The sequence below is a fragment of the Saimiri boliviensis genome, chromosome 19 (assembly GCF_048565385.1).
Source record: "Saimiri boliviensis isolate mSaiBol1 chromosome 19, mSaiBol1.pri, whole genome shotgun sequence".
In the NCBI taxonomy this organism is placed as follows: Eukaryota; Metazoa; Chordata; class Mammalia; order Primates; family Cebidae; genus Saimiri; species Saimiri boliviensis.
Genome location: NC_133467.1, coordinates 17,626,152 through 17,647,699, shown reverse-complemented (window position 1 = coordinate 17,647,699; position 21,548 = coordinate 17,626,152). Strand labels below are relative to the sequence as shown.

General features: G+C 38.2%; 1 protein-coding gene across 2 annotated transcripts in view; it reads left to right on the top strand.

The window, feature by feature from the left end:
* PAPPA2 (pappalysin 2) overlaps window positions 1-21,548 on the top strand; it is a 578,240-nt gene that overhangs the window by 391,663 nt on the left and 165,029 nt on the right. For both annotated transcript variants that reach the window (XM_074389559.1, XM_074389560.1), the window contains one exon: window positions 20,346-20,491. In XM_074389559.1, the coding sequence (XP_074245660.1) occupies window positions 20,346-20,491 (146 nt within the window). The remainder of the gene's footprint in view (window positions 1-20,345; window positions 20,492-21,548) is intronic.

Genomic DNA, 21,548 nt, shown 5'->3' with positions numbered 1-21,548 from the left:
TTACATTGACTCTATATATTGCTTTGGGTAGTACAATTGTTTTAATGATACTACTTCTTCCATTCCATGAGCGAGGAATGTTTCTCAATCTGTTTGCATCATCTATAATTTTATACATCAGTATTTTCTGGCTTTTGATGTACAGACCTTTCACTTCTTTGCCTAAATATACTTCTAGGTTTTTTTTTTTTTTTTTTAAATAGCTGTTGTCATTGGGATTTCCCTCTTAATTTGGTTTTTAGTTTGATCATTATTGGTGTATAGAAACATTAATCATTTTTGTGTGATAATTTTGTATCCTAAAGCTTTACTAAATTCATTTACTGCATCTAAGAGTTTATGGTGAAGTCTTCAGGGTTTTCTAGACATAAGATTATGTCATTAGTAAACAGATAATTTGGCCTCTTCTTTTCTAATTTAGATGCCTTTTATTTCTTTTTTAAAAATTATATATATGTATATATATATATATATATATATATATATATATATATATATATATAATTGCATTTTCGGTTCTGGGGTACATGTGCAGAACATGCAGGATTGTTACACATTACCTACCTGGCAATGTGGTTTGCTGCGTCTATCCCATCATCTCTGACATTTCTCCCCATGTTATCCCTCCACAACCTCCATACTCCCTGCTGTCCCTCCCCTGTTCCCCACCAACAGACCCCAGTGTGTTATGCTCCCCTCCGTGTCCATGTGTTCTCATTGTTCAACACCCACCTGTGAGTGAGAACATGCAGTGTTTGATTTTCTGTTCTTGTGTCAGTTTGCTGAGAATGATGGTTTTCAGATTCATCCATGTCCCTACAAAGGATACAAATTCATCATTTTTTTATGGCTGCATAGTATTTCATGGTGTATATGTGCCACATTTTCCTTGTCCAGTCTATCATCAATGCGCATTTGGGTTGGTTCCAGGTCTTTGCTATTGTAAACAGTGCCACAATGAACATACCTGTGTATGTGTCTTTATAATAGGACAATTTATAATCCTTTGGATATATACTCAGTAATGCGATCGCTGGGTCAAATAGAATTTCTATTTCTAGGTCCTTGAGGAATCGCCACACTGTCTTTCACAATGGTCGCACTAACTTACACTCCCACCAACAGTGCAAAAGTGTTTCTATTTCTCCACATCCTCTCCAGCATCTGTTGTCTCCAGGTTTTCTAATGATCACCATTCTAACTACCGTGAGATGGTATCTGAATGTGGTTTTGATTTGCATTTCTCTAATGACAAGTGATGATGGACATTCTTTCATATGTTTGTTGGCCTCATAAATGTCTGCTTTTGAAAAGTATCTGTTAATATCCTTTGCCCACTTTTGATTAGGTTTGTTTGTTTTTTTTCTTGTAAATCTGTTTTTGTTCTTCGTAGATTCGAGTATTAGCCCTTTGTCAGATGGGTAGATTGCAAAATTTTTTTCCCATTTTGCTGGTTGCTGGTTCACTCTAATAATTGTTTCTTTTGCTTTACAGAAGCTCTGGATTTTCATTAGATCTGATTGGTCGATTTTGGCTTTTGTTACCAATGCTTTTGGTAGTGAAGTCATGAAGTCCTTGCCTATGCCTATGTCCTGAATGGTTTTGCCTAGGTTTTCTTCCAGGGTTTTTTATGGTGTTGGGTCTTATGTTTAAGTCTTTAATCTATCTGGACTTAATTTTAGTGTAAGGTATCAGGAAGGGGTCCAGTTTCTGCTTTCTGCACATGGATAGCCAGTTATCCCAACACCATTCATTAAATAGAGAATACTTTCCCCATTGCTTATTTTGTCAGGTTTGTCAAAGATCAGATGGTTGTAGATGTGTGGCATTGTCTCCGAGGCCTCTGTATTGGTCTATGTCTCTGTTTTGGTACCAGTACCATGCTGTTTTGATTACTGTAGCCTTGTAATATACTTTGAAGTCAGGTAGCATGATGCCTCCAGCTTTTTTCTTTTTGCTTAGGATTGCCTTGGCTATGTGGGCTCTCTTTTGGTTCCATAGGAAGTTTAAGGTGTTTTTTTCCAGTTCTGTGAAGAGGGCATAGGTAGCTTGATGGGGATAGCATTGAATCTATAAATTACTTAGGGCAATATGGTTATTTTCACAATATTGATTCTTCCTAACCATGAACATGGAATGTTTTTCCATCTGTTTGTGTCCTCTCTTATTTCCTTGAGCAGTGGTTTGTAGTTCTCCTTAAAGATGTCCTTCACATCCTTTGTTAGTTGTATTCCTGGGTATTTTATTCTCTTTGTAGCAATTGTGACTGGCAGTTCATTCTTGATTTGGCTCTCTTTAAGTCTTTTATTGGTGTATAGAAATGCTTGTGATTTCTGCATATTGATTTTGTATCCTGAGACTTTTCTGAAGTTTCTTATCAGTTTAAGGAGATTCTGAGCTGAGAAGATGGGTCATCTAAATATACAATCATGTCATCTGCCAATACAGACAATTTGACTTCCTTCTTTCCTAACTGAATACCCTTTATTTTTTTTTCTTGCCTGATTGCTCTGGCTAGAACTTACAATACTATATTGAATAGGAGTGGTGAGAGAGGACATCCCTGTCCAGTGCCAAATTTCAAAGGGAATGCTTCCAGTTTTTGCCCATTTAGTATGATATTGGCTGTTTGTTGTAAATAACTTATTATTTTGAGATACGTTCTGTTGAAACCTAGTTTATTGAGAGTTTTTAGCATAAAGGGCTATTGAATTTTGTCAAAGGCCTTCTCTGTATCTGTAGAGATAATCATGTGTTTTTTGTCTTTGGTTCTGTTTATGTGGTGGATTACATTTATAGATTTGTGAATGTTGAACCAGCTTTGCATCCCCGGGATGAAGCCTACTTAATAATGATGGCTAAGCTTTTTGATAGGCTGTTGTAGTCGGTTTGCCAGTATTTTACTGAAGATTTTTGCATCGATGTATATCATGGATATTGGCCTGAAGTTTTCTTTTCTTGTTGAGTCTCTGCTGGGTTTTGGTATCAGGATGATGTTGGTCTCATAAAATGATTTGGGAAGGATTCTTTCCTTTTGGATTGTTTGGAATAGTTTCATAAGGAATGGTACCAGTATGTCTGGTAGAATTCAGCTGTGAACCCATCTGGACCAAGGCTTTTTTTTTGGTTGGTAGGTGATTAATTTCTGCCTCAACTTTAGCCCTTGTTATTGGTCTATTCAGGGTTTTGACTTCTTCCTGGTTTAGGCTTGGGATGGTGCAAGTGTCCAGGAATTTATTCATTTCTTCCAGGTTTACTGGTTTATGTGCATAGAGTTGTTTGTAGTAATCTCTGATGGTAATTTGTATTTCTGTGGAATCGGTGGTGATATCCCCTTTATAGTTTTTTATTGCATCTATTTGATTCTTCTTTTTTTTCTTTTTTATTAATCTGGCTAGTGGTCTGTTTTGTTGATCTTTTCAAAAAACCAGCTTCTGGATTTATTGATTTTTTGAAGGGTTTTTTCGTGTCTCTGTCTCCTTCAGTTCTGCTCTGATCTTAGTTATTTCTTGTATTCTGCTAGCTTTTGAGTATTTTTTATCTTGTTCCTCTAGCTCTTTCAGTTTTGATGATAGGGTGTTGACTTCAGATCTTTCCTAGCTTTTCATGTGGGCATTTATTACTATAAATTTTCCTCTAGACACTGCTTTAAATGTGTCCCAGAGATTCTGGCACATTGTGTCTTCATTCTCATTGATTTTGAAGACCATCTTTATTTCTGCCTTAATTTCATTGTTTATCCAGTCAACAATCAAGAGCCACTTGTTCAGTTTCCATGAAGTTATGCAGTTCTGAGTTAGTTTCTGAATTCTTAGTTCTAATTTGATCATACTGTGGTCTGAGAGACTGTTTCGTATGATTTACATACTTTTGTATTTGCTGTGGAGGAATGCTTTACTTCCAATTATGTGAGTAGATGTGATGTGGTGCTGAGAAGAATGTATATTCTGTGGATTTGAGGTGGAGAGTTCTGTCAATGTCTGTTAGGTTTGCTTGGTCCAGACCTGTGTTCAAGTCCTTGATATCTTTGCTAATGTTCTGTCTCGTTGATCTGTCTAATATTGACAGTGGATTGTGAAAGTCTCCCACTCTTTGTAGGTCATTAAGAACTTGCTCTATGTATCTGTGTGCTCCTGTATTGGGTGCATATATATTTAGGATCGTTAGCTCTTCTTGTTGCATTGATCCTTTTGCCATATGTAACGTCCTTCCATCACTTTTGATCTTTGTTGGTTTAAAGTCTATTTTATCAGAGATTAGGATTGTGACTCCTGCTTTTTTTTGCTCTTCATTTGCTTGGTAAATCTTCCTCCATCCTTTTATTTTGAGCCTATGTATATCCTTCCATGTGAGATGAGTTTCCTGGATTGGATACGGCACACCAATGGGATTTGACTTTTTATCCAATTTGCCAGTCTGTGTCTTTTGATTGGGGCATTTAACCCATTTACATTTAAGGTTAATATTGTTATGTGTGAATTTGATCCTGCCATTTTGATGCCAGCTGGTTGTTTTGCCCATTAGGTGACTCAGTTTCTTCACTGTGTCAATGCTTTTTACCATTTGGTAAATTTTTGCAGTGGCTGGTACTGGTTGTTCCTTTCTATGTTTAGTGCTTCTTTTAGGAGCTCTTGTAAGGCAGACCTGGTGGTGATGAAATCTCTCAGCAATTGCTTGTTCATAAAGGATTTTATTTCTCCTTCGCTTATGAAGCTTAGTTTGGCTGGATATGAAATTCTAGGTTGAAAGTTCTTTTCTTTCAGGATGTTGAATATTGGCCCCCACTCTCTTCTGGCTTTTAGTGTTTCTGCTGAGAGATCCACTGTGAGTCTGATGGGCTTCCCTTAGTGGATAACCCAGTCTTTCTCTCTAGCTGCCCTTAGCATTTTTTCCTTCATTTCAACACTGGTGAATCTGACAATTATTCTTGAGGAATATCTTTGTGGTGTTCTTAGTATTTCCTAGACTTGAATATTGGCCTACCTTTCTAGGTTGGAGAAGTTCTCCTGGATAATATCCTGAAGAGTATTTTCCAGCTTGGAGTCATTCTCTTCATCACATTCAGGTACACCAATCAAGCATCTATTAGGTCTTTTCACATAATCCCATATTTCTTGGAGGCTTTGTTCATTTATTTTCATTCTTTTTTCTCTAATCTTGCCTTCCCATTTTATTTCATTGAGTTGTTCCTCAGTCTCTGATACCCTTTCTTCTTCTTGGTAGATTCGGCTATTGAAACTTGTGTATGCTTTGTGAAGTTCTCGTATCGTGTTTTTCAGCTCCATCAGGTCATTTATCTTCTTCTCTAAGCAGTTTATTCTCATTAGCATTTCATCAAACCTTTTTTCAAGGTTCTTAGTTTCTTTGCATTGGATTAGAACATGTTCATTTAGCTCAGAGAAATTTGTTATTACCCACCTTCAGAAGCCTGTTTCTGTCAATTCATCAGACTTATTTTCAATTCAGCTTTGTTCCCTTGCTGGTGAGGAGTTGTGATCCCTTGGAGGAGGAGAGGCATTCTGGTTTTGGGTGTTTTCATTCTTTTTGCACTCACTGGTTTCTTCCCATCTTTGTGGATTTATCTACCTGTGGTCTTTGTAGTTGGTGACTTTTGGATGGGGTCTCTGAGTGCACGTCCTTTTTGTTGATGAAGAAGTTATTTCTTTCTGTTTTTTTTTAGTTTTCCTTCTAACAGTCAGGCACCTCTGCTGTAGGACAGCTGGAGGTCCACTCCAGACCCTGCTTGCTTGGGGATCACCTGCGGTGGTGGCAGAACAGTAAGGGTTGCTGCCAGATTATTCTTCTGTTATCTTCGTCCCAGAGCGATACCTGCCAGATGTCAGCCTGGGATCTCCTTTATGAGGTGTCTCTTTGGATATATGGAACTCAGGGAGCTGCTTAAGGAGACAGTCTGACCCTTATAGGAGCTCAGGTGTTTAGCTGTGAGCTCTGTTGTTCCGTTCAGAGCTGCTGGGCAGGTACATTTAAGTCTGCTGCAGTGGAACTCATAACTGCCTTTTTTCCCAAGTGCTGTGTCCTGGGAAGGTGGGGCTTTATTTATAAGTTCCTGACATGCTGCTACCTTTTTTCAGAGATGCCCTGCCCAATGAGGAGGTCGTCTAGTCACAGTCTGCCATCAGTGGCATTGCTGAGCTGCTGTGGGCTCTGCCCAACTGCTGTGTGAACTTCCTTGAGTTTTGTTTTTGGAGGTACAGTTAGAACTGTCTTGATAATCATGGTCTGCCTCAGTAATGGTGGACTGTCTCTGTAATGGTGGACTGCCTCAGTAGTGGTGGACTGCCTCGGTAACGGCGGATGCCCTTTACCCCACAGAGCTAGACTGTCCTGGGTCCAGCTGTGCTTGCTGCAAAATTCTCAATCCAGAGCGTTTCAGATTGCTGGTCTTTGTTGTAGTGGGACCTGCCAAGCCAGATCACCTGGCTCCCTGTTTCAGCCCCCCTTTTTTTCAGTTGAATGGGTGGCTCTGTCTCCCAGGCGTTCCAGGTGCCAGTTGAAATGGTTGCCCAGATTTGTGTGAGTTTCTGTGCAGAGACCCACTTTGCCAGCTGAAACAGCCATGCTGGAAACTTGTGGTACTTTTCAGCCTGGGAATGTCCTGGTCTGTAGACAGTAATAACTGCCATTTGGATCACTCACCCTCTGTGGTGTTCTCGCTGGGAACTGCCCTCCAGAGCTGTTCCTATTTGGCCATCTTGGATCCACCTCCCCGCCTTTTATTTCCTTCTGTTGCCTCATTGCTCTAGCTAGGTCTTCCAGTACTGTATTTGAATAGGAGTGGTGAAAGTGAGCATCCTTGTCTTGTCCCAGTTGTTAAAACAAATGCTTTCAACTTCTCTGCATTCAGCATAATGTTGGATGTGGGTTTGTCATATATGACCTTTTTATTTTGAGGTGTGTTCCTTCTATGCCTAGTTTGCTCATGGTTTTTAATCATGAAGTGATGCTGATTTTATAATGATTTTTCTGCATCTATTGTGATGTAGTACATACTACCTGCAGAATGAGAGAAAATATTTGTAAACTTTTCATCTGACAGGCAACTAATATCCAGACACTACAAGAGATTCAAACAATAAAAGAAACCCCAAACAATCACATTAACATGGGCAAAGAAAGTAAACAGGCATTTTTTGTAAGACATATAAATGGCCAATAAGCAGATGAAAAAATGCTCACATTTCTTATCATCAGAAAAATGCACATTGAAACCACAATGAGATGCCATTTCACACCAGTCAGAACAGCATCTTCTCACTTATAAGTCAGATAAACATAATGTGTGCATATGGACACAGAGTGTGAAATGACAGACAGTGGAGACCCAGAAAAGTGGAAGGGTGGAAAGTGGGTGGATGATAAGAAATTACTTAATGGGAACAATATATACTATTTGGGTGATAGACACATTAAAATCTCTGACTTCACCACCACACAATATATCCATGGAACAAAATTGTACTGGTTCCCCATAAATTGTACAAGTAAAGAAATAAAAAATAAGAATTCCTGTTTCTTAGAGTTTATCCTGTTTTCACTTTTGATTCTATACACCTTTTCCTGGGCCAGATTGAGGGCTTTGAGAACCTCAGAAAAGATCTCTTCTTTCACTGTTCCATGATGTATAAATCAAAAGTAAACATTTAATTTTTAAAATAAAGCAAAATTAATATCATCTCAATTTTGAGAATATATTTTTTCAGAAAGAGATTTCTGAATACATTTTTGATATTGAACTTTCTCTGTCTTTGATGCTTCCCTGAGCACAGGTCCCAGCAATTTAGTACATCATCTTGCATATTATGAAGTGCTTATTCAATAGTAGTTGACTATATTAATGCTGGAGATGAACTCTAAATGGAAAACAAGGCAGATAATACCTCATTGTTCCCCTTTCCTGGGTTCACTGATACTGGGCAGCTGTAGAATCCCCTTAAACCACAGAGTCTAGTTATATCTGAAACAGCCAAACTCCAAAGACTAGTATATAGGACCTCCTGCCACTAGTAGGCAACAATAAACAAAACTACACCCAAAGCCCAACCTTTCTCCCTACTCTTGTCTTTGACAACACTTTGTATGGTGACTAAGGACAGAGCAGATTCTTGGCAAAAACACTCTGATGATAAGCTCTCAGGGCCTGGGTAGGAATGGGCAATGTAATTCCACAAATATTACATTAGGGTTAAAAATAGGAAGCTTTTCCCGGGAAGACTGGTTATTGTTGGTAACTGGAGTGGACACGATGTGTCTCAGTTGATAAAAACTTGTGAAATCATCCAGTATTTTAGTCATTCTTTTGTGTTTCTTCTCTCTTCTCTTGAAGCTCTTTTCTCAATTGCTTTAGAACATTTTAAAGATTTTCTTCAAATCCTGTTTTCAAGCAAAGCATTCTTTCTGTCATCTCTCTCTCTCTCTCTCTCTCTCTCTCTCTCTCTCTCTCTCTCACACACACACACACACACACACACACCCACCCACCCAAATCAGTTATTTTTGACAACGTATGTGCTCTAACCTGAACTCTAAACTTTCTATTTTATTGAGATGGAGAAAGTAAACTGGTATTATAAGAACATTAGTCATTGAACATTTTTTACACTTTGACTTTTGAGGTAATGGAGACATACTCATTAATTCAGAGAGGAATTACTGAGCAACTACTAAACCTCAGACCCTGTGCTGGACACCCAGGGCACAATTCTGAAGAAGCTCAGACAGCATGCCTACTCCACAGTCTATGACTTAATAGGGGACTCCTCAAAAAGCAGCACTCTGCCTTGTGCTCTGGCAGTGAAAGTTAAAGGTGTCACGAAAGCTCGTGGACAAGAGCACCTGACCAGGATTTGGGATATTAGGAAGCCTTCCCAGAATTGACATCTATATCAAAATCTGTCGTATGAAAAGAAGTTATCCCGGAGAGAAGGGTGGCAGGGAAGGTAGAAGCTATTGCTTCAAAAGCCCAGTGGTCCGGATAAGACAGAGGAAACATTCATGAGAATTAGAAGGAAGTAGAAAGACTGATGCTTTCTACTTTCTAAGAGAGGTTACCAGCAGCCAGATCCTGAAAGATCTTATAAACCATAGCAAGACATTTAGAGTTCCTTAAAGCTGAGAAGGAACATGATTAGATCTGCCTTTTAGAAAGGTCAATCCTGAGAAAGCATGGAGTTTGTGTTCAAGGGGTGCAAAACAAGGAACAGAGAAACTTACTAGAAGGCTATGGTTATGGTTGTATTTAAGAGATATTTATAAATAGAATCCCAGTAGGTGCATTCAAAAAGTATAAGAAAATTAAAAAGAGGCAATACAGATACAGAAATCATTTGTATTAAGGTGATCATTGAAATAATGAGAATGTGTTTAATCTTCAAGATTGTGATAATTCAGAATTGTGAAGGATACTTCAATTTAGCATTCTGCTTAATGTAAGAATTCATCTCTATGATATAACTGCCAAATAACTCATTAGCTGCTGCTTAAATATTTCTGGTGTATAGGGATGTCATTTCTTGACAACTGTAATTTAGTAAGACTTCCTATACACTGAGGCAATATACGGCTCTGTGTAATTTTGCTCATTGGCCCCAATTTTTTCCTCCAGAGCTGCACAAAATAAGGCTCTTACATGAAATCAGATTCCAAATATTTAAACAATTTTGAGGCTTCCCCGATCCCTGTCATCTAGACTTAATATGCACCATTTCTTCTACTGTTCTTCGCATGGCATGATTGCCAGATTTTCTTCCTTTTTAGACTGCCTCTTCTGGGTATGTCTCCCAAAGTTCTAATGTCCTTAAAGAAGGATAGCAGTGATCCAGGACAGATCTGTTCATGGCAGTGTTTGTGCCTAAGACTGTAGCCTAAGAGTCTATACATTTTACCCCAGGAAGCCGTGGAACACTATTGGCAACTGAAATCCTTAGGCATTTTCCTCTCATTGATTGGTGTTAAACCCAGAGTTTTTAATGCTGTATTTTAGTAATTATTTATGTGTGTGTGCTTAAGTGTAGACTTTACATCAGGAATTTTAGATTTTACCTTCTGAGTTTAGTCCCATAATTATAGCTTTTGGAGGTCAATTTGACAGTCATGTCATTTGCAAATTTGACAAACTGACGTTCTATGAATTCTTGCAAAACATTGATTAAATTACTGAATGAAATAGGGGGAAATACAGAGATCTGGGCCAAGGTGTATATGCACTTTGTTGGGGGAAGTCCTAGGATTTAGTGTTAGTTGTTATAAATCTATAATTATATATATTTTCCACCCTTTTTACAAAGATATCACGAGAGATTTATCCAACGTCCTGTTGAATCAAGGATACACTCTCTAAGAAGAGTGTCTTGCTCTAGAAAATTCAACAAAATAATCAAAACAACAATGAAATGTGATTAGTTTTGCATGATTCTTTTTTCCTGGTGAGTCCATGATTGTTCCAGTAATCACTTCTTTCTTGTCTAGGTAGTAAAAATTTGTTTATTTAATAATACATTGAAAATATTTCTGGGAATTGACATTGAACTCAGTTATCTATAGTTTCTAAATTGCTCCTGTTTCTTGTATCAGGAGTTGAAATAACTTTCAGTCTTTAGTCTCCTTGCACCATTCTATTATCTGAAAAGATTGTAATTATTTTATATAAACACCAAAACTGGTCTTTTTGGAGTCTTATGAATAACTCCTATGATTCTGGAGACTAATAATTCAAAAACAATTCTTGAACTATTTTTTCAGTCAGCTAGCACATGCAATTTCCTTTCCTCACGTTGTTCTTTTGCTTGAATATATCTTTCCTGACCTTTCTACCATGAGAATGAAAATCAAGTATTGAAAACACAGTTGGAATAATGTCCCTGAGTCAGTGAAGATATAGTTGCAAAAAACAGAAACCACTGTAACTATTTTAACCAAAAAAGGATTAAATATAGGAAATGAGTTGCTTATAAAATCTCTGTAAGGGCTAGAGTAGTAGAATTGAAGTTGGACATCTAGAACTATCTCTCAGAATAAGATTATGGAACTGGCCTCCAAGTAGGGTTGCTAAGCCTGCCGCAGAAAGGGAGGTTGGAATCCTGAAGTTTCCTTGAGAACTTCCGGTTTCGAGGACATGCTGCTCAGCAGCTGTCTGGAGATCAAGAAACCATTGATGCCATCCCTGAGTCATGCTGTGCCTACTAGATCCACACCAGGAAGGAGACTTTGCCCCATAGCTTGTCTCTGAAGACCCACATTGCTCATGCTGGGTGCTGGAACACTATTAGCCATTGCAGGCAGAGTAAGTGAAAGCAGTGAGAAGGAAGGTGGTCATCTCACAGTCACCTTCCAACTCTAACGTGAAGAACACAACTGATGGTAGACTGTAAATCTCATCCAAATCCCCAGGTGCAAAGGAGTTGGAGAAATGTAAAATTTAGCTTTCTGCCCTCCAGAATAGTAAGACAGACTAGAATGAAGGTAGAAGAATAAATACATCCAGACTAATGCACAACATCTACCACAAACTTCTACAGTACCTTATTAATTGATTCTGTAAGCATATTTTTTCACTTTGTCCTCCATTCTTGCATGTAATTTTGTATACACTTCTATTATGGTGCCTGTCTCCTTGTATTTTAATTATTTGTTCACATGATTGTCTTGTTCATTGACTGAGCTCCTTGAAAATAAGAGCTGTGTCTTCTGTATCTTTTCATTGTCAGGGTCTAGTGCAATGACTTGTAGATAATAAGGGAAACCAATTTAAGACTAGAAGAAGGAATGCATGCTTTGGAATTAAGGAATTCAGGTTTAAATCCTTCTTCCAAAACTTACAATCTATGTGATCTGGGGGAAGATACTTTACCTCTGAAAGCCTTAGTTTCTTATCTATAAAATGAAATAATCATGCTAACTTCATAAAGTTATTGTGAGATTTACATGAGAAAATATATACAAAGCATCTGGCATACAGTTGGGACTGAATTAATTGTGATCACTATGATTATTAGTAGTAAATAAATGGTGCCAGATAAGTGAATTATTGATTGGATTTCCACATTAATAATTATTCATCTTGGTAGCAAGGCAGATTTCTAAGAGTTCAGGTTGTTTTTCTCTTCCCTTCTGTATTATTATAGTCTATTTTGCTCAATTCTCTGAAACATAAATTTTAAAATTTATCATTCTTTGCATTTCTTCATGTTTATGTTGGTTCAAGGCTTTATTTTTTTACTCTATTTTGTAAACCATTTTATGCTATTCCTCCTTCCAAAATCTACATATGTTCTCTTAAAATTTTAGCTTCCCAGAGAGTTCTCTTTTAAAACCTGGTTCTTTTTGATGCTTTATATCTTCTTCCTATTTTATTGGGTCAGTGTAGGATTAAATTGATTTTTAAGGTTTCTATCCTTTCACCTCCGAAGTGACATTGTCCCCTCTAGAGTCCTAGGCATGAATCATTTCCGTTTTGGAAATCTATTTTGCTAAAGCTTGAGATTTCAGTGTTATCAGCCTTGGCTATTGCAAATACTAAAAATATTGAGGTTTCTTTCAATAAGGAAATTTATTCACTCCATGTCACCAACTAATTATTTCTTATTGGTGAGAATAAAAATCAAACTATTATATCTCTGTTGTTTCTAGAAATTTTTGAGATCAAGAAAAGTATTTATTGGAGGTGCTGTTATTATTGGCAGAACCAGCCTTCAGGCAGGGATCATCTCACTTGAAGTTGGGGTTAATCACTGTATTCCTCTTCTGTGTCCGTTTTGGAACTTGCCTTTGGGAGGTATTCACACTACTCTTTGTCTTACCAGGCTAACTATAGTTTGTGTACAGGAGAGTTTCATTTCTATTTTATTGTTATCAAAAAGTTTTCTTCAGAGCTTGAATGTAAGTGTGCTTTCTTCCTTTCTGCACTGTGGTATTGCCTCCATTTCATTGTTCCTTTTAAGCAAGGTATACCTGCTCCTTAGACATAGACTGTGATTAGCTCCCTGCTATGCCAAGTCTGAGAGATAACACTTGGAGTCCTACGTTATGATTTTTGAACTTTGCTTCTGCCTAAGTAGATATTCGAAGCTGCAGGTATTGTTATTCATAGTAAAACTTATTGAATGTTTATGTGTGGCACTCTAAAGTGTTACATTTAAAAAGATGTTACTAATTTTTTACCTGCCAATAACTCTATGAAGTAGGTACTTTCATTATTCCCATCTCACAGTTAGGGAAACTGAGATACATTGATGGTAGGTGTCTTGCCAACACCCCATAGCCATTGAGTGGAGGAGGTGAGCTGAGAGACCAGTTCTTTTTTCCTGAAAGCCTGTGCTCATTAGGACTCTGACACACTGGGCTCCCCCCGGACCGTTTTCTCTCAAGTTCTCCCAGGAACCTCTTCCACTACGCTTTTCTTTTTTGTGTTACATATTTTGTTTTTCTAAGTATCTGCACTTGATGAATTTTATCTACTTTTATCCTACCCTTCTAAATAAATTTTACTGTATGATTCTCTTGATATGGTGGGTAAAATATTGCCAAAAACTGGAGTGGTGGAAACACTCTTTTTTTCCCTCTTGAGTCCATAATTCTGGCCTCAGAGTTTTTTAAAACAAATCTTTTTTTTTTTTTTGATACCATCTTTTAAAGCCCAATATTCACTCTCTTTATGCTCTTTTATTTTCCAGTGGTGTTACTTTGAAGTGAAAAGAGATGTATTAGCTTTCTATTATTGCTGTAATAAGTTATTGCAAACATAGTGACTTAACATGAATGTATTGTATTTCTGTAGGTTAGAAGTTTAACATAAGTCTCACTAGACTAAGATCAAGATGTGGACAGGGCTGCATTGTCTCTGTGGAAGGTCTAGAGGACAGTTGACTGCTTGTTTTTTTCCATTTCTGAAGGCTGCCTGAATCCCATGGCTTTGGGCCCCTTCCTCCTTCTTAAAAACCTGCATTGTAGCTCTCTCTGATACTGTTTCCATCAGTACATCTCTTTCTCTAATGACAGGTAGGAAAAGTTCTTTGCTTTTAAGAAGTTGTATAATTAGTATGGGTTCACTTGGGTAATCCATAATAATCTCCTCATCTCAAGGACTGTACTTTAAGTCACATCTACACAGTCCTTTTTGCCACGTAGGATAATATATTCCTAGCTCCCAAGGACTAGAACATGGACATCCATGAGGGCGTTATTCTGCTTACCTTAAAATGTTATGATGCTAGACTTTGAGTCCTTTCAGTCTCCAATTATTTCTTTTATTTCAATCTCAAGTTCCTAAAACACAAAATATTTCTAGCAAAAAATTCCATTTTACTTCTAGTAGTATTCATTTCCACATGAATTAGCAAACATGAGTTAACGTTTTGTGTATAATGTCTTGTCAGGTTTTCCATATTTGAATTTCAGGAAACAAAGATACTTCTGGTTGATGATGTCCTGGTGATGATAATGTCTGGTCTCTGGTGTGGCCTTCAGAAGGGAAACAGTAATTGCCACTATGTCTCTCCTTTCTGGGGTCATTAGCAGTTGATTGATTGTACTGAGGGAGCAGAGAGAAGAAGAGGAAGGAATGAGGGAGTAATTCTGGGTTTTCTACTTGTGTCATAGAAAGAGTGTTAGGAGTGGCACCAATTCAAAAAGGGACCAGGGAGGAGAAATCGGTGTGGGGAAGATTGCGGGCATTGCGTTAGAGATAAACTGAATATCCCCAGCCCACATAATGCTGTGGGCATGAAGGAGCTCATACTACCATGAACAATCAAATTGCATTAGCTCAGTGTGTAACTATAAAATTTTATCCTCATGCAATGTCCCTTTTTGGGAGTCTCCAGAAGGGCGTGCCTTTACAATTCATGCCCACCAGTTCCGTGGCTCTCCTGCTATTTCACATTGAACACTGGCAATGGTATTTACCTTGTCTGCTGGCTCAGCATTTCCAGAGGATGCTCTGCCCTATTTCTCTGGGGAAAAGCTGGCCTTAGAGAGTTGGCATCTGATGCAATCCAAGGCTGTAAAACTCTCAAGGGCCAGAATGGTGCTGACGTCCCTTAATTCTTGCCAGAAATGGTGAAAGCGGCCCTATCCTCATCACTGCCTCATTTTGTTATTAGGGCTTAAAGCAGAACTGCTTGTGTATTTGTAAAAAAAAAATTACATTTTTTTAATGAAGTATAGTTTCTTCCTAAAAAGCTAAAAATCTAGTTTGTTAAATTAGGTAGAAGACAAAATGCCAATGTGTTTCTTTTCTTATCCTTAATTTTTAAATCTTTCCATGGACACAGGCATATACTTTCTCTGTATTTAACCAAAACTCAACCCGTTTTACAAATCTACTCATGGAAAAACATCAACAGATTCACCAGCTGGACCACTGTTTCAGATACATTGAAATTCACTTTGTCTGAGTTTCTTTTGTACTCAAATAGAACCACCAATTATATTGGCATGCTGACTTTAAGGTTTCTGTGCACAAACCAGGTAGAAATGTTGAATTGCTAGGAAAAGACCAAGAATCTCATTTTGGAGAATTAGGACTAGCTACCTTTATGTTGGGGAGCTATCAGAAGAGTGACAGTGCTTTGAAGTTTAAGAATAGAAGAGTTCTCAATGTTGAGAGTGAGAAAAGAAAAGGAAACAGGCAGAATCCTGGAAAATAACTTCTAAAAATTAGAAAGGAAAAGAGGAACTCACAGTGGAGACTGAGAATCGTTGGTCTATGAAGCAGAGGGATAACCAGGAAAGAGCACTGCAATGAAAGCAAAGGAAGTAGAGAGTTTTGGGAGGGAGAACGTAACTAATAATATAAAAATGCAACAAAAGGTTCCAATAAGAGAATGACTTTTTTTTCTTTCTTCTTCTTCTTTTTTTTTTTTTAATTCTGTGGGCAGAGAAACTTAAGCGGCCAATGACAACTTTAATGAAAGCAATTTTGATAAAGTGGTACAGACGAAAGCCAAATTATAATGGCATTAGAAGGTACATTGGGAAAAAAAAGTGAATGGGTGATGAAAAAATTATTCCTCTAAGAAGTTTGAATTGGAAAGGAAGAAGAAAAAGGAGAGGGTGTTAGCTGTGATTTTCTCAGAAAACCTCATCTTGTGGGATCAGGGGAAAGAGAATAAAAATAAGTAAGGAAGTAAATATCTGTGTGTGTGTTTGTGTGTGTGTGAAAGAGAGAGAGAGAGAGAGCAAGTGATAGAGTTCATGATGAATGGGTTTGATTTTATCATCAAAGAAGGAGGTATGACAACCTACTAAGAGTCATAAAAATAAGAAATTGAGGTGAGGGAAACAGAAGAAGAACTGAAAATTTCAGATTACCTCTGAGAGGAGATGGCTAGAAACAAAAGTACAGACAGGTGGAACTGAAAATCTTCATGAGATCAGAAATGAAAAAAAAATCAATCTGAATAAGGGTGACAATGAGAATGGATACGCAAAGATAAGTGAGTGAAGATTGTTAGAAATAGGGAAGTGAAGAATAAAACTGTGTTTTCGGTGGATGCTTCACACAAATGTTGATGTTCCTCAGGCAATGATAGGAGGTGAAATAAGGGGAGAGCCCAGGAGCCAGTTGCTGGAGGCCTTTATGAAGTAACCAGAAAACAGAAAAAGGAAAGGAAGTGGGGACTATATGGGAATGAGTAGAGTGCCATGCACCTAAGAGCAAAAGGAATTTCAGAGGAACAGAAAAAACTATGTGTTTGAGTTTGCAGTGCTCAGCCTAGAGAATACTAGTTGGTGTTTCCGGGGGCCCTGCAAGTCCCAAGGTGTGGGCCCAGTGAACAGGTTGGGGGAGCTGGTAAAAGGTGATATTCACTAGAAGGAGGAGACATAGTGGGAGAGTGGTTAGGTGATGGGGATGGCAGGGGACCCTTCTGCATATTTTGGATAGAGAACCATGTTTTACAGTAATGTCAGGAAGCTTTAGGTTTAACCAAACCCAAATGTCCAAGTGGCACTCTGCTTTGGGGAGGGGAATTGTCTGAAGGTCCTTGTGGTATCTGTTTTCATTTTGAAGGTGGCTGCCTTATCAACTGTGGAGTGTGGTCAGGCTCCTCCTCTGCAGTGGGTTTGCTCTAACTGTGGGTCCCAGTCTCAAGGTGCACATCCAACCTTTATGTCTTGTTTTCTGCATGCCAATTTCTGATACTGACTCAGCATCCTTCAGACAGCAGACAGCTCAGGGTCTTTTTCTTATTTCTGGCTTCCTTCTTGAATAATTTCTATCAATCTACAATGAGATTATTTAAGTGACTAATAAACTACAGCACAGAGAATCACTTTCCCCTCACTTTTACTTTACTTAATTGGGAACTAAGCAGTAGTTAAAGTTTGTGTGTAATTTAGATACTGGGATGTGGCTGGAGAACCAGCTGTCAGAGACATGACAGAAGCCAGAGAGAATGCACTAAGGCTGGTAGGCAATGAAACATGGTGGACTGGAAACTCAGTAATGGCTAATTGCAATTATAGATGACAATCATAGGATGGTCAAGCAGTTGTATATTCTTTGCGGGGGATGTCAGCACTGAGAAACTTGAGCAATGGGGCAAAACAGCTTGATATGTCAGCCTTGAGGACAGCCTGTTTCCGAGACAATTTTTAGAAAAACCGTGACATAACTTTGATCACTCTGAGTCCTTTAGGGAGACAGGTAGGTGAGTATCCTTATCTACAGCATAGAGAGTATGAGAAAAGGTAGAGCCTGGCAGAAACTAAGCAGATTAATGCAGTTCATCCCCTTTTAATACAAAGTTCTGGTCAAGGCATGCTCCTTATGCATTTTACTGCATTTATGTATGGCATTTTACCTTCCCTTGAATATTGAGCTAATTTGAATGGCTAGTCTATCTGTTAGTAATTTCTGAAGCAAGACGCTAAGCTCTGAATTTGAAAATATATCGATTTTTTCCCATCCTAAGCTGATGAACAAGGTTCTAGTCATTTTTGTGAGAAGCTAAGACATGTACCTTCATTAGCTCTGATTAACTTTTGAAGTGGTTACCTGTGTTGCAGTAGACAGAGCATTCTGTATGCAAAGCATGTTTATTCTCGTTGGTTTAGAAAAAAATCTGGATAGTAGTCTTTGTCTCCAGCAAAATAAGTTTCCTCTATCAATTCAATTAATGACTCTTTCTAGCTTTTTAAAATTTATTCTCTACGTTATACTTGTTAACATATATCTGTATCTCTGGGAAGTATAGGAGTCTGAGCAACCACACATGGTTTGCCACCAGCATGACATAAATACTGTCAGCTGGAAGGGTAATTTATCGCTGGAGACAGGATTGGGTGAGGAATAAAATGGAGATGAGGAGACCCAGCTAATGAGTTTGGTGGTAGAGGAGGCGCCCCCTTGGAGGGTGCTCAAGAGAAATTAGTGGAACTGCTGGGTTGAGGGAGGAAGGAAGGATGATGTTCAAGACTCGTAGATGGCAGGCAAAGAAGCCAGTAACACACAGATAGCCCAAGTAGGCCATCCTGGGAGCAGGGAGGTTGGAGAAGTGCCTGAGGAGAAGAGAGAAAAAGCTGTCAAGTTACCAACTCCCAATTGTAATTGGAACCCAAGAACAGGAACGGAGAAAGGGTGGCTTTTCTTCCTTGGTACCCGAGCTAAGCCTATGCTCAGTCTCTGATTCTCTTGTCCCGCTTCTTTTCTTTTCTTCTCTTTCTTTTTCTTTTCATTTCTTTTATTCGCTTGTCTCTTCCCTTCTCTCTCTTTCTTCTAGCCTAGTGAAACATCTCCATGTTGAAGACTCACTTGATATCATCACTCACAAATCATCAATTTATCAATAAAGGAAATGATAGTTATTTTTTAAAAAGGAGAAAATTAAAGATAATGTAACTAATTTCTCAGGAAAACCAGGCAACAACTCAAAAAACATTATGTCTTCAGGAAAGCAGCAGAACTATTCCTCTGATCACATATGATGTCACCTCGTGGAGTTTGGATGATTTCTTGTGGCTGAGAGCTAGTTTTCCAAGGTATTTTGAGTCAGTAAAAAATCGTATTTTAAAAATTCTTTCTCCTAAGCATCTTTGGTTCTAAAGCAAGATCTTTTTTTTTTCTTTCTGTTTATTCCTGTTTTGGTACTGTTCCAAAAGATAAACCATCTCTGGGGTAGCTCTTTCTCAGGTGGTCCTTGCCAGCGCATCCTACGCTTGGATGAAATAGATGGCATCAACAATTGGGAGGCAGAGCAAGCTAGAGGGGAAGGGTCATGCTGTCATAACATGAGCTTCTGGGGTGGTAGATTTCAGTGTCTGCCGCTTGTCTACCAGAATAGCAGCAACAAAGCATAATCTGTGAAGGAAATTTCCAACCTATGTTGTCAGGCTGTCTGCCCAGCTGACGCTTGACAGGAACATTCCTATCTCTGGAATGGCAGACTATGGCCACTGTGGTGAGCATCTAGTAAGTCTAAGGGGCCATTGAGCTCTGATTGAGTTACTCCTTAAAATAACACTTCACTGAGAATGGCAAGACTCCGTTTGCTTATGGCAAAGTTTTAAGTTTCACTGATGCTAAGAAGCTAAAGGTCTTTGACTATACATGAATTTATAAAGAGACCAAATGTTTGTTTCCCTTTTTATAAGCCACAAGACATGTGTTTTTAATAGACTTTTAATTCTGTGCATCAATGCAAATATAATATTGCATAGTGCTTTCAAGGTCACCAATAACGATACTTGGTATCATAAAGTAATAGGAGTAGGGTAGAGTTTTTATGGATTAATAGACTAGAAAGAGAGATGTCTATACAATTGCCATTCTTTGCAGTAGCTTTATTAGGTCCTTCCCTGCTTATAACTGATCTCATTTTATCCTTTTACTTTATATTTTCTATCCTCTATTTCCCGTTTTCTTTTAAAAAATAATGATTGAATTGGGCATATGCTGAAAAAGAGATTGAACTGGACTTCAAGGATCATGCAGTGTGATGGAAAGAACAAGAAACAGAGTTGAAATGCCGCCTTCACTGTGGCCTGAGGATAATTATCAAGGCAACAAATTTGTAGTACCATGAGATTTATCTTGAAGAAGTAATCTGGGTGTAGGGTGGGGAATTGAGTATGATGTCAAATGTGGAGTATTCATACAGGCATTATATAGTGTTTTAAAAAGTCAGTATACTATTTATTTGGGATAAGTATTCCAAATGTGTATCAGGGCCTTTTCTTCGGTGTTTCATAACAGGCTGGTCTCTGCCTCATGTTCTACCAAAAGGTAATGCTGGCTAAAAGTGCCATTAGAGTTTGATTCGGTCTGGCTCTGCCATTCTCTAAGTACCAATTCCTTGCTGTGACATTTTCTCATCTTGCATGCTCTCTAGGGCATACATGAGTGTGAAGGAGCTGAAGGAGGCCCTGCAGCTGAACAGTACTCACTTCCTCAACATCTACTTTGCCAGCTCAGTGCGGGAAGAACTTGCAGGTGCTGCCACCTGGCCTTGGGACAAGGACGCTGTCACTCACCTGGGTAAGTGAAATGAAGGCCACACATGGTAAGAAAAAACAAAGAGGCCTGAAGGAAGCTTGTAAAAGTAAGTTTGGAGAGAAAAGAAAGAGAAAGTAAATTTAATCAGTGAATTAACTGCTTTGCACTGAGAATGGCTGTTGGTAGAACCTGTCAAAATGTTTCAATATAAATAAATAAGAGGGATTAAAGCAGACTGGCAAATGCCCAGGATGTTCTAGACTGAATCTATAATTTAGATGCAAATAAATTGCTGGCATAGACTAAGATTCATTTTAAGTCTTGAAGAGCCCCAAGCGGGGAACTATCAAAATATCAAGAAGGTGGCTGGCCTGTGAAACCTGCTTTATAGTGATGACTCTTCTGGAAAACTGGCGGGCTTCTTATATGTTGTGAGATCCTGAGAAAATCCTGGGAAATTCAGGAGATGGGGCTTACCTGCTCTCACCAGGGTAAAGGGTGGATACCTTAACCCCAAGTGCAACTGCTGAACACTTAAGTAAGACAATCCCTTTACAATGTCTTATTATTATAAAGGGAAATCCTATCGACCAAACAACAAGAGTGATTACATTTGTTTTATACACATATGGATAAAAAGTAATTATTGAACATAATTAGTATACATTTCCAAAAAGTATTAGATAGCATTCTATAAAAATTTATTTTAAAATAAGTTACCATAATAGAGTAATATTTTGTGTTGGAAAGAGAATGATTAGACAGAATGGAAAGAATTTTATAAATGATTTTTAAAAGGTACTGCAAAGTTGATCTTCCTAGTAATCAAATAAGAAGCAGAGAGGAATAAATTAAAGAAATAGAACATAATGCTGTGTATGTCGAACACCTGGTAATAGTGAGGTCTAGAATTTACCGAATTGACAATAAAAGAAAATATGAGCAAGCATCCAAAAGATAACCAGTGTTACAGATTGGGGAAGGAGGAAGATGAGTAATGTGTTAGCGAAAGACCAACAAACAAACAAACACAAGGTTGCTGTTCAAGTATGAATGAGAACATGAAAGTTCACGGAGTGAATCAGGTTGAGATCCAAAA